This window comes from Rhinichthys klamathensis, unplaced genomic scaffold, assembly GCF_029890125.1.
Source record: "Rhinichthys klamathensis goyatoka isolate OS25496 unplaced genomic scaffold, OSU_Roscu_1.1 h1tg000440l_1, whole genome shotgun sequence".
Lineage (NCBI taxonomy): Eukaryota > Metazoa > Chordata > Actinopteri > Cypriniformes > Leuciscidae > Rhinichthys > Rhinichthys klamathensis.
This window is the reverse complement of record NW_026606936.1, coordinates 664229-677879: the sequence shown is the minus strand read 5'-3', so window position 1 is coordinate 677879 and position 13651 is coordinate 664229. Positions and strand designations below refer to the sequence as shown.

The 13651-nt window shown below is 38.4% G+C and overlaps 1 protein-coding gene across 4 annotated transcripts; it reads left to right on the top strand.

Moving 5' to 3' along the window:
* Positions 1 to 3804: 3804 nt before the first annotated feature.
* Positions 3805 to 13644, top strand: LOC130071413 (piggyBac transposable element-derived protein 4-like). Of its 4 annotated transcripts, none has more exons than XM_056236217.1 (4): positions 3805 to 4084; positions 8731 to 8915; positions 11712 to 12941; positions 13053 to 13644. In XM_056236217.1, exons 1-4 carry the CDS (start codon positions 3809 to 3811, stop codon positions 13276 to 13278), a joined length of 1917 nt encoding a protein of 638 aa, XP_056092192.1. In that variant the 5' UTR covers positions 3805 to 3808; the 3' UTR covers positions 13279 to 13644. The 4 variants fall into 4 exon arrangements, with proteins under 4 accessions (XP_056092192.1, XP_056092190.1, XP_056092193.1 ...); XM_056236215.1 differs by having other exon boundaries at positions 8728 to 8915; XM_056236218.1 differs by lacking the exon at positions 3805 to 4084 and adding an exon at positions 4718 to 5020.
* Positions 13645 to 13651: the final 7 nt, after the last annotated feature.

Sequence of the window (13651 nt, the reverse complement as noted above, 5' to 3'; positions counted from 1 at the left end):
TTTACGACTTTGTTTCATGAGTTTTATCAACATGCATATGAAATGGGCTTGGTTTAATTAAAATGTAATGTTTGCAAATTAGTTTATAAATGATGTTTTAATGGGCTGAATCCAGGCTTCAAATGACAATAACCCATTCAGACCTGATTTTTTTTCTCTCCACTAAGTAAAAATAATTCTTCTTAATTGATATTTGCTCTTTCAGTGTTGAAAAGAATCGTAAAAAAAGACAACTCACTTTTTTTATCAGAATTTTTACATGTCCACTGCAAATGGAAACCATTACTGAAGGAACATAAAGTCCTCCCATTTTAACCATACCGGTACTTGTGAACTATAACACCATATGTGAACTATTGTTGACGATTTTGAAAGAACACACTGTAACAATGAGCAATGCAATCAGTATGTAGATAAAGTAAGATGATAGGTGATAGTGTTTGTGCACTTGATTATGATTGTGTGCATATAATAGCAAGGTGTGTGTGCTGCTGTATATTCACTCATTTTATGTTCACTGTTGCTGTTTTTCCACTAAAAAAAACCTGAATGAATGTTTATGGTCACAACATTGAATACAAAATCATATTAATCATAAACAATGTCCATAAAATATTAACATTATAATTTGTAACTGGTTTAGCTTTGAAATTCAATATCAACAGATACAATCTAAGTTGCTCCTCTGAAGTGTATGAGAAAATTATTAAGGGTATTCTAATGCCGATAATTAAATAATGAACATTTGAAATATTCAATGATAAAACCTAAAATACATCCTGCAAAATATTTTTTACGAATAAGATTTAATGTTGGGGATTCAAATTTATTTTAAAAATGCAAGTTAGAAATAGAAACTGTTGAACACTTTTTTCGGTGTAAGTGCACGCGTTCTGGAACGCGTTCAGCTGGATGCAACAACGAATACCTGCAAGACTGATACTTTCGTGGGAAACTTTTGTTTTTTTAATTAAGGATAAGAAGCTATCTTATGGTATAATTTGTTGCTTTTGTTGAAATTTTACGTACACAAATCCTCCCAGATTAATGTTTTTTAAAGAGGATTTTATGTGTGTGTATATAGTCAACACATGTTCCATGAAGATATTTTGTAAATTTCCAACTGTAAATATATAAAACATTTATTTTTGTGAGTGAATGCTATGGAAGTAAAATAATGTCAAAAGTTTTTGAAATAAAAAGCCTGTTGAATTGCACTACTTGAAAAAAATAGGCATTGCATTAACCATGCTTGCATTTTAAAGCATTGTTTTTTTAGGGCTTGCATTTTTATGGGCTGAAATTCAACATGGTTGAATATTTAAGCTGTGAATATTTCAATTAAAAACATTTCAAACACATTTTCATTATTAAAAATTCAATAATCCATATTCACCATTCATATTTCATTTCCAAAATATTCAAACTGTTTAAAAATACAACCAATAATATTCCACAGGCAATTTTCGGTCCATTTTATTTCGCTTTGCAAATTCGCTTCCACAAATTCAGTGGTTCAAATTCGACAGTAAATTCAACATTGACGTCCAGGAACTGCAGGAAAAGCAGAAGATTGCCGAGCATCCTCTCCATCTGCTGTTAATCGACCTCACCAGCAGATGGTGCAAAACCGCTTGTTGTTGACGAAGACCAGCAAAATTAGAGCAAGTCATTCATTCATAAAACTCATTACAGCAATGTAAGTTTATTTGTGATTATTATGACGGCTGTTTTTGTTAAATTCGGTGCCTTCACGGTTACTTTTCCCGTGTAGCCAACATGCATATTTCTCTACCGTGAACGAGATCATAATTTTATTCCCCGATGCGGATATACAGATCCAATGTTACATTTTTGAGGTTGACATATATTTATCTTGGTTGTTTAGTTGCCTTAACTTTAAATTGTGGCGATGTGCTGCATGCAGGCTATTAGGGTTTCCCTCAATACTTCAGGATTCCCCTGCTGGACATATATGCTTAACGTAGCTTAATGGACTAGTGATGTAAAAGTCCAAACTCAAAGGCAAGCAGAAGGACTCAGAGTAACGCGCACAGCTAAGCGTTTCCCAGTTGGACATTCGCACATTTAGGGACCGTCTCTAAAGTGTATACGACTTTGGTATACACGTTTCTAACTTCAATAGCATTTGAATAGAACGACTTACAGACATAAAACCAACTGTAAAGTGTTCATGTAGTGTCAGGCATAATGCGCACCCTTTGGATTTCTTATATTTATTCAAATTTAAGTTTGCTATTGAAGTTAGAAACGTACATGCCAATGTTGTATGTTGCCAAAGCGATTTACAGTTAAACTAACAATAGGAGGACAACAATATGCAAGTGCTATGATCCCAGTTTAAGCTAATGCAATACACGTAGGCATTTTAGGAGTTTAGGACTTTATATATATATATATATGTATTATATATATGTATATATATATATATATAGAGAGAGAGAGAGAGAGAGAGAGAGAGAGAGAGAGAGAGAGAGAGAGAGAGAGAGAGAGAGAGAGAGAGAGAGAGAGAGGAGAATAGAATAGAATAGAATAGAATAGAATAGAAAGTGTTAGTAGTAATTGATCAAGTGTTGATTTTATGCCAGTATATCACGAAACGCTCAGCATGAAACTTTGCGCGTAAAGTTTATTATCTGAGTCCATCTTCTTGCCTGTAGCCTATATAGTAGCCTACAGCCTACATCCACAATAAGGTGCAAGATTGGTCTTTCATATCACTGTATGTGTTAAGCGTTTTGTCCCAACGGAAAGGGAATCCTTGAGTATGAGGTATTGAGGGAAACCGATTATAATCCTGTTCATGGTAGAGAAAGCTGATGACATGTAGAATACACAGGGAAAGTAACAATGAAGTTATTGAATGAAACATAAACACAGCTTTTGTGTGTTTATCATCTTTTCCGCATATACTGTCACAGATAATCATTTCCATTTTATGAATGAATGTCTTCGTCAACAACAAGCGGTTTTGCACCATCTGCTGGTGAGGTCGACTAACAGCAGATGGAGAGGATGCTCGGCAATCTTCTGCTTTTCCTGCAGTTCCTGGACGTCAATGTTGAATTTACTGTCGAATTTGAACCACTGAATTTGTGGAAGCGAATTCGCAAAGCGAAATGAAATGGACCGAAAATTGCCTGTTGAATATTATTGGTTGTATTTTTAAACAGTTTGAATATTTTGGAAATGAAATATGAATGGTGAATATGGATTATTGAATTTTTAATAATGAAAATGTGTTTGAAATGTTTTTAATTGAAATATTCACAGCTTAAATATTCAACCATGCTAAATTTCAGCCCATAAAAATGCAAGCCCTAAAAATACAATGCATTAAAATGCAAGCATGGTTAATGCAATGCCTATTTTTTTTTCAAGTAGTGCAATTCAACAGGCTTTTTATTTCAAAAACATTTGACATTATTTTACTTCCATAGAATGCAGCATACATGGACAACTTTAAAGGCGATTTTCTCAGTGTTTCGATTTTTTTTTTTTGCTCCCTCAGATTCCAGATTTTCAAATATTGTCCTATCCTAGCAAACCATACATCAATGGAAAGCTTATTCATTCAGCTTTCAGATGATGTATAATCTCAATTTAAAAAATTGACCCATGTGATGTACCCAGGGTCACTCACATATGAATAACAATAAATAAAAAAAAAGATATTACTTCCGCAAACGTATACGTCACAGCTTGAAAGGACCCAAATCATGCGCAGAAAGGAGACTTGCCACTGGCAGGCTTCAGGCAGTCCGTGAGCAGTTGGAGTGTTTGTATCATGTCGTGGGGACGCTGTGAGTTCCGATGCGAAAGCAGAAGTCATTTGTTTGGCCTTCCGAAGACGGATGAAATTAGGAATCAATGGTTACAATTTATTTATAATGTTGTTCCTGAGCGCTACAGCCCAAAGGTTCGCTTGTGTGCTGCGCATTTTACAAAGGACAGCTTCCTAAACCTGGGAGAATACAACGCCGGCTACACACAAAGGCTACTCCTGAAAAATGGAGCAGTTCCCACTTTGGTCAGACAGTCTGGCGCCTCTTCATCAAAACTTGTAAGTATGTTTGATTATTTGTTGAAGTGTTTGCTATTGACTGTTCAAACGTAAAATACCTTGTGTGGCCATTTGTTCGTGCCACTTGTAACTTATGATACGTTGGGGCTGTATTACAGAAACATCCTATCTTAACATTTGACTTCCGATTTTAAAAAGTTATGTGAAATTGCCATGGTTACGAAACAGGATAGGATGTTTGAGTTTGAACCTTTCTGTCCTAGGGCCTGTGCTCTTTTAAAGTCTCACTGTGGTGAAAACCAAGCTTTTAATGTTGTTTATATGTCTATGTGGTGTTTTCAAAATGCTTTAAGACCATGTACAAAATGCAATTAAAACTTTAAAGGGGTGGTAAAACGATTTCACTTTTCTAACTTTACTTTAGCTAGTATGTAATGCTGTTTGAGCATAAACAACATCTGCAAAGTTACAACGCTCAAAGTTCAAAGCAAAGGGAGATATTTGCTTTTAAAGAAATCCATTTCTAAGGACTACAGCAAACGGCCGGTAGGGCCGTCCCTCCAGGGTTGCTGACATCACTAACCCCAATATTTACATAAACCCCCCTACGAGAATACTAAATAAGCGGGGCGAGGCCATTTTATATTGCTTTGGAGAAGAGTTGTTGTTGTGGTATAGGCTGGAAGTGTTGTTGCCGCAATGCCGTCGAAACGCTGTTATTTTCATCCGGATTGCAGGTCCACTTTGTTCAGCCTTCCTAGGGACGGGGGAGTTAGGGATCAATGGTTAAAATGTATTTTTAACTCGGTCCCTCATAATTATTACCCAAATCTCGCTCTCTGTGCTGCACATTTTACGGAGGAAAGCTTCCACAATCTTCGCGAGTTCAATGCAGGATTCGCACAACGGCTTGTCCTGAAAGATGGAGCAGTTCCAACTTTAAGAACAGAAGCTGTTGTTTACGGGCCACAACCTGTAAGTATGATTTATTTTTCGTCGGTGTGTTTTCCTGTAATAGTTCGTATTGTTAATTGTACTAGCAAGGAAGTAAACAAATGACAACGCTGTTTGGCTCTGCAAAGTTTGTTAAATGCTCATACAAACACCTAACGTTACAACCTTTTTTTTTATCTCAACAGCGAACTTGGAATTAGTAAATGATTCTTTGATTAGAGCTTTTATGTTTATCTACATGCTTGTTTATCTACAGGCATGCTAAACATGGTTCTGTGTTTGATTTGGCTACTGTAGTAAAGCCAATGTTTAGTGTTCGGTTTGGGTTATAATAGTTCTGGCGACAGATATTTGGCTACAATCGTTCTAAAAATACAAAAGTAACGGTGCCATAACGTTACAGTCAGTATTGATCACTATAATTAGATCCGCAGTCTTTACTAAAAAAAATCCCTTTGAGGACTGTTTTCCACTTCAGTTGGCATTTTTGCACAGTTACTACGTACACCTAATAAAATATATTTTTTAAATAAAAAATGTTCTTGAATACACTTTTGTTAATAGACAAACACTTGTTACTGTTATAAATTAAACATCAACTATAATAATTAGTACAATTAAATAACAGCGTATCTTAAAAGTAATGAGACAACATCAACAAAAAACAAACCATTCTGAAACGTCGTTTAACAGCCGTTCTTGAACAGGTTCTGCTCGATCATCTTCACTAACATTGTCTGGGTCCGATTCGGGCTCAAATTGGTATGGTTTTATTGAAGCCATTGTTTATAATCATATAAGCACATCATTAGGATCACATCAGCTAGAAATACCAAGGGTTCACTCTAAGCATGGAGAGTCTGCTTTTAGCTATTATGCCAGCCGCAGCTGGAACCAGCTTCCAGAGGAGATCAGATCCCTCCTACAGTAGTCGCATTCAAATCCAGACTCAAAACAAATCTATTTAGCTGTGCATTTACTGAATGAGCACTGTTCGTCCGATTGTTTTCTATGTAAAGCACTTTGAATTACCATTGTGTATGAAATGTGCTATATAAATAAACTTGGCTTGCCTATAATACACCAAAGCACAAACTACCGGTAAAGGTAAGGGGCGTGACGTTTCCGAAAAACGTGCACTAGGCGGTTAGCGAATTACAACACACTGGCCCAGCTAACCAATATGAGCCCATTGCTATTTTTGAGGGACTGATTTCATAGAACCCGGAAACCATCAGACCGTTTTTACAAGGAGGGACAGAGCATTGTAGAATAAAGGTAAAATATATGAAAAATAATGCAATTTTTTAAAAACGAAGCATGAACACGTTACAGTGCACCCCACAAACACAATCAAGCCTTCGAAAAAATGTGTTTTACCACCCCTTTACAACTGTGGTGAACCAAAGACATCGCTGGTGTTTCTGACGTCACAAACTATCTTGTAACCAATCACGTCAACGTGTGATTGTTCGTGGATCTCTGAGCTGGATTGAGTGGAGGCGGGGCTAATTTGCATATTCATAGAACCGTACATACTAAAGGCAAGGGTGTAGTGTTGCATTCAAGCTAATTAGGGCAAGAATGTTTTTCAAGGAAACATTTAAATGTCATTTTGGGTGGTCAAAGATGTGTTTTAAGGAATAAAATTGACTACAGCGGGACTTTAAAACGAACCTTTCGAAAAAACCTATTCGCAGGAAATACGTCCCTACGGGACTCACGTCGAGAACAAATTGTAATTTGCTGTCTTACCCTAGCATGTGAGTTGTGTATGTTTTTAGGCTAATTTTTGAAACTACTGTATATTATAATATTTGCGGTGCTGTCAGCTTGCATACTATAAACTTCAAGTTAAAGTACTTTGTTGATAATACGTTTGTCTGTAGTTGTACATGTCTTATGCTTGTATGAGCATAATAAGTGACTATTTAAAAGTATTGTTGTTAAATATTGTAGATATCGATCTGCTTAAAATCCATGTGAAAATAGCTCATATTTAGTAAAAGGAAATTACATGTGTGGGTAATGCTACTCTATTACCTATATAAGCCCCGCCCCTCATTTCCTTCCTGTGGATGCTGGTCTGAAACTGCTGGCTTCTAGGGGTGTAAATATTAATCGATTCGTATCGATCCATCGATTATACAGCCGACGATTCGATGCGTCCGCAAGAGTATCGATTGTTTATTTTGCCGCCTGTCTATTTTCAGCATCAGCTCCGACATATGCGTACATCCTATTCCTAAACTGCGGGTGGCGCTAACCTCATTATTGTCTTCTACTTCACACCGCTTCACAAGCGTTACTTACGTTTCACAGTCTATCTATGTTCACACCAAGGGGGTAATCCATCGACCGGAAGTTGAAGCCGGCCGGGTGCCACCATCTTGTAGCAGAACTTCACTTGCGTTAGCATTTCCATTGACTCCCATTCATTTTGGCGTCACTTTGACAGAGAATAACTTTACATCTGAGGCAATTAAAGACTCCATTTGTCCATTATTTATTTCTAAAGAAACACGACAATGTATAAAGGGCTCCATTACCTTCTATGTTACATTATAGCCCCGTAGAAACAGTTTTTGTAAAAATAGGCTAACGATTGCGTCATAACCACTCGACTCTCTGTCGCGCTGTACAGAAATGACCGTACAGACAGGAGGAGAAGCTCGCAGGCAATCGGGGGGACGTCCCGTCAAGGGAGAAGCCCATAGATAATGAGTCCATAAAAGCAACGGAATACTTACTCCTGCTCACTCACGCCAAAGAACTCTTTGCTCAAGTTCCCCGTCTCTGCAAGATTAACGTTGGCAATTTTCACGCACAGCTACTAGAAGATTTACGTCTGTCAGACAGGTTGCTCACGTCATCAAGCTTAGTTTGAGTCGGTTTGTGTCTGCGCGTCGGGAACGGAAGTGCTCAAAAATCGCTAAAAATGGGCTTCAACTGTCTCAACTGAGTTCCAATGAGATGGCTCTGTCCACTTCTTATACTGTCTATGGTTCACACACATTGTTGAGTCTGACTTTCAAGAGCGATGAAACCGTCAGAGCGAGCTGGCAATGAAAGTGAAATGTTACACACTCCAGTCGGCGTCAAGTCATGGGTGTGGAAGTATTTTGGCTTCAGGAAAACAGATGGAGCAGTGGTAAGAGATGTTGCCGTTTGCAAAGAAGACTGCTATAGTGTAACATACACATTATGTGAATGGAATACTGTGGCGAGCAGGACGCGGCTGACGTGAGAAAACGGCGCGAGGCCGGTGGTGTGAAAGAACGGCGCGAGGCCGGTGGTGTGAGTGTTAATGAACGTCACCTGTGAGACGCACCGGTCTCGCATCTCTCACGGGGGAGCGGAAGCATAAAAAGAGGAGCGACGAGCTGAAGACCGAGAGACCGGTGCGTCTCACAGGTGACGTTCATTAAACGCCACCGGCCTCGCGCCGTTCTCTCACCGCGTCCTGCTCGCCACAAATGTTGTTTCTGTATTCTCAATAAAAGGCTATTATCATCTTTTTTTTGTTGATTTATTTGAAACTAGATATCATGTACAAAAAAAATATCGAGTATTGAATCGTATCGTGGGAAATTCTGAAGTAGCGAAAATAATCGAATCGTTGGCTTAAGAAATCGGTATCGAATCGTCATTAAGGCTCGATTTACACCTCTACTGGCTTCTGGATACTATTACTAGCCACTGAATCAGTTTACTCCCCTAATATTCAGCAGCAAAAATCCGCAAGGATTGATCTTCAGTACTTTCCGATGGATCCAAAGAAAAGTACTAAGAAGGGTGTGAAGGACAGTACAGGAAGTAGTGATGAAGATATTTGTGACCGGGACAGTGTGGCCAGTAGTGTGGACAGCACAGCAGAGGAAATGTTTATGGATGGCCTTGACTCTGTTTTAGATCGGTGAGTTTTTCTACACATTTTCTTGATAGTTTTAAATATATATTTTAGCACTTATGATGTGGGTTGAAAATTGTTTGAAATCCAATTGTATTGGCATCTCTTACAAATTTTTTTTTTTTTTTTTTTTTTTTACTTATTACAAATGTGCTTTGCTATCATAACAGTAAGTGTGGGGGTTTGATGGAAAGTTGTAGATTTATAGATAAATAATCATGTAGCAAAGTTCCTAGTTCAGGTAAGGAGGCGGCGAGAACTGTCGATGCAGTCGGAAGGATGAGACGGAATCCTTCCTCCCTGATTTCGGCACCAATGTATCAAAGGTCAGGGAAGGAGGCAGGAACTGGCGAATGTTCAACATAGTTTAATAAAAAAAAAAATTAAAAAAAAAATTGAAGTAAATGTAAAAAACAACCAAGTAAATGTCATCAGAGCATGTGAGCGGAGTGGAGCGGGAGCGGGCGGATATTGGACAGAGCGCAGAGCGGCATTTTTAAAAGGACCGAGCGTCGCCCTATTTCCCGCTCCAATTTCGCTCCGCTCACACCACGAGTCTGACTCCACGTCTTTTCCCCGCCTGGCTAAAGAAGCTCGCATTGTATTCAGCATCCCAACCGGGTCTGCGAGCGCAGAGAGGGTTTTCTCCGCAACCACCGCATGAGTCTGAAGCCTCAGACATTGTCCAAACTTGTGTTCTTGAAGGTGAACTCAAAAGAACTGTAGATAAGGAAAGCAATTCATTTTCTTTCTTTTTTTTTTAGATTGACAACATAAGCCAATTTAAATTGTAATCCACGTGCACTCTGCGCAAAAGTTCAGTTATACGAATTTTGGCCTAATAGTTCATTTAGCCTACTTTTAAAACTTTGATGTAGCCTATAACCTGCATATTTTTATTTATATAATTAGGCCCATTGGTTCGTTTAATTTTACAGCAATTTTTTTGTACAATTGATATAAGCCATCGTGCACGCTGTGCAAAAGTTTAGTTATCAAAATGTTGGCCTAATAGTTCATTTACTTTTAAAACGTTTATGTAGGCCTATATTTTTTTATATTTTTGTTTGTATAATTTTTATTTATATTATTAGGCCCATTTATTCGTTTAATTTTACAGCAGTTTGTGTGTACAATGGATAGGCTATAAGCCAATTAATTTTAATTGTGCGCAATGCGCAAAAATTCAGTTATCAAAATTCTGGCCTAATAGTTAATTTACTTTTAAAACTTTTATGTATATTTTTGTTTATATCATTTTTATTCATATTATTAGGTCAATTTATTCGTTTAATTTACAGGACTTTTTGTATAGGCTATATTCCTATATTCCTTTGAGTGGAGCACGAAGCAAACTGCGTTGAGCGATAATGAGCGAAGCGGCCTGATGTGGCTTTGAGCGGAGGGGTGAACAGTTCCGTGAGCGAGGAGCTGAGATTCTCACCGCTCCACTCCGCTCATATGCTCTGAATGTCATAGGCCGGGTCCTTTTTCTCCTTTCACTGTTGTCATTCCTCCTTATATCCTTCCGGAGCTCCTCTGTGGGACTCGAACCTGGGGTGTGTTGCAGGTTCGCTCATTTAGCATTCGCTCCATCGGCCTCGCTACGCTCCCACAGCTCTTGCCCGGCCTGCTTTACATCACAAATCCAATTGCTATACTCCTAATAGCAACAAAATATACTTTCATATAAATAAGCATCAGCCACTTAAAGCCTTCTGACACAATTCTTAAGATTTCACTTTGATAAAAAATAAAACAGTCCTACTTTTTAATCTACAGTGCATTACTGTTCACAAATCACCCATTAACAAGTTGATATACATATATATATATATATATAAAATAAAAATAGAACTGCATGAAGCAGAGACTTTTTGTTTCAGTCAAGGCTTAAGCCTAGTCCCGGACTAAAATGCATGTTTGTCTTAAAGGGATAGTTCACCCCAAAATTTTTAATTGTCATTAATTACTGACCCTCATGTCATTCCAAACCGGTAAGACTTTCGCTCATCTTCGGAACACAAATGAAAATCATTTTGATGAAATCTGAGAGCTTTCTGTCCCTCCATAGACAGCTACACAACTACCACTGTGATGCTTCAAAAAGTTCATGAAGAGATCGTAAAACGAATCCATATGAATTGAGTGGTTTAGTTCAAATTTTCTGAAGACATGACGTTTTATATGATGAATGGATTCCCATAAACATTCATCAATGCGCACATCAGTTGTGGTAAACGGAAGCTCAAACATGTTCGCTTGACATGCGAGAACCAATGAGGTTCATTCTTGTGTAACGCAGCGTGTTTGAGCTTCTGCAAGAACTAATCAGGTGTGTCCTCTCTCAACAAGCAGGATCGGTTGAGCTTCTGTTTGTTTGCTTATTAAAGATTATGTTAATAAAAGCCTAAATTGAATCTGTTCATCATATTAAGTGAACTTTCTCTTCAAAAAATTTGTACAAAACCTCCTAGTTTTTTTTATTTTTCTTTAGTTTTACGATTTCTTTATGAAATTTTTGAAGTGTCAAAGTGGTAGTTAAGTAGCTGTCAATGGAGAGACAGAACTCACTCAGATTTCATCAAAAAGCTCTTCATTTGTGTGAGAATTTGCATGTTTATTAATCCTTCCTTCCATTTTTTTGCACATTGGTCTGAACAGTCAAATTAAATACAAAAATCAAACCAAATATTTGTGTTGGTGTGAACTGGCCGTTAGTCAGTTCGCACTAACTGCTAGTTGTTAGAGTTGTAAAGTACATTGCTAATTCCTTTTTTTACTTCTTGTATCATGCAATAGGCCTTCATGTGACATTTACCCCCCAGAGGATGACTGTGATTCAGAGGACAACCCACAGCAGAGAAAGAGATTCCGTCTGTCTTCCACTGCTGATAGGGATGGCAGAGAGAGTGAAAAGGATGGTTTCTCTGTATCAACAGAAAGGTGGCACAGCTCAGATGAAGCAGATGTTGAACCACTTCAGCTGGATTTCACTCCTGTCCAAGAACCTGGGCCAAAGTTTTTACCGAGTTGGTGCAGCAATCCTTTGCAGTTTTTTCAACTGTTGTTTTCAAAAACAATGTTGCAGACCATTGTAGAGCACACAAATGACTATGGAGCCAAGTGCCAAGAGAGAAAGGGCAAGGTCTGGGAAAATATTTGTCAAAACGACTTGAAGTCGTACATAGCCCTGGTCATTTACATGAGTATGTTCAAGTGCTCTTCGCTGACTGACTATTGGAGTGTTTCCCAGCACTTCAGTCTGTCCTTTCCTGCAAAAGTCATGTCTTACCAGAAATTTCTGTCAATCTCTAAAGCTCTTCATCTAAGCGACAGCAGGGAGGATGAGAAGAACCGCGTTAGGAGGGGAACAGCAGCCTTTGAACGCCTGGGTAAAATTCAACCCCTGTATCAAGTTATTAGGGAGGCTTGCAAGACATTTTTTCATCCTTTTCAGAGAATCACCATTGTTGAAAGAATGGTGACATCGCAGGCTAGAACTGGACTCAAGCGATGCATGAAAAACGAATCTCCAAACATGGGGTACAAACTCTTTGCACTGACAGACTGCACCTCTGGCTATACGTGGGACTTCTTTATTTACGAGGGGAAGTCATGTTCTTCACAGAGCGAGGGCTTGAGTTATGAGTCCGTTATGGCATTGGTGGATGAAAATATGTTGGGTTCTGGGTACAAACTGTTCGTAGACAAATTTTACACCAGCCCCACACTCTTCAGTGACCTCTTGTGTAAAAAGGTCTGGGCTTGTGGCCCTGTATGGGCAAACAGGGCAGGTTTCCCTAAAACAACTGTGAACAGACTGTCAAGGACCGCTCCGCGCGGCACCATGCGTTGGATTAGGGATGACGAGCTGCTGTTTGTTGAGTGGAAAGACTCAAAGGAAGTGCAGATGTGCTCCACCTTCCATAAAGCCTATGAAGGTGATACTGTGCAGAAGAAGGTGAAGGGTGACGCTCAACCGACCCATGTGCAGGTCCCCATTCCAGCTGTGGTGTTGGACTTCAAGAAGTAAGTAAAACGTATTCAGATATAAACTTGCAATTGTGAGAAATAAGCTTCCATACTTTACTCTATTTAACTGTTTAAAGTTTGAAATATGCATTTTATATTTCCACATAGGACCATGGAGGCAGTGGATCTATCTAATTGCGTTACTGGACATTATAGAGCTCTACATAAACCGAAGAAGTGGTATCAATGTGTTTTTTATCACTTTTTGGACATCACTGTAGAGAATGCATTCATCATGCAGGAACTAATGGCCAAGAGAAAGAACATGATGCCTTTGACTCGAAAGGCATTCTTGGAGACGCTTATTTTAGAGCTTACAGAAATTGGTACTTAGGATTTGGCACCAGTTTCCTCCACTTCTTCTTTAGCAGTTCCTCCTCAGTAGTTCCCTCTTCTTTCCACAAGCCAAAGAACATCACACCAGACAACACGAGTAGAAGGAAGTGCAGGTTCTGCAACCAGACAACTCTTGTGATGTTGTGCTTTCAGTCTGAGAGGGACGGTTTCAATGATTGGCATGAAAAATAAGGCTTTTGATTTATGGCTTCAGTGAATGTTACTATGTTAAGAGTCGTTTTTGTACCATGTTAACTGTTTTAGGTGCATTGCTTGATTCCAATTATCAGAATATTTAAAATAAATTTAAAATTGTAAACTGGAATAAATATGTTTTGAATCGTATTAAATTATCTAAATTTTATGTATGT

Excerpts from the sequence above, each read along its gene's own strand:
- LOC130071413 (XM_056236215.1), top strand. The coding sequence starts at position 3,809 with ATGTCGTGGGGACGCTGTGAGTTCCGATGCGAAAGCAGAAGTCATTTG. Across the intron at positions 4,085-8,727 it reads GCGCCTCTTCATCAAAACTT|CAGCAAAAATCCGCAAGGAT; the intron begins GTAAGTATGTTT and ends CCTAATATTCAG. Across the intron at positions 8,916-11,711 it reads CTTGACTCTGTTTTAGATCG|GCCTTCATGTGACATTTACC; the intron begins GTGAGTTTTTCT and ends ATCATGCAATAG.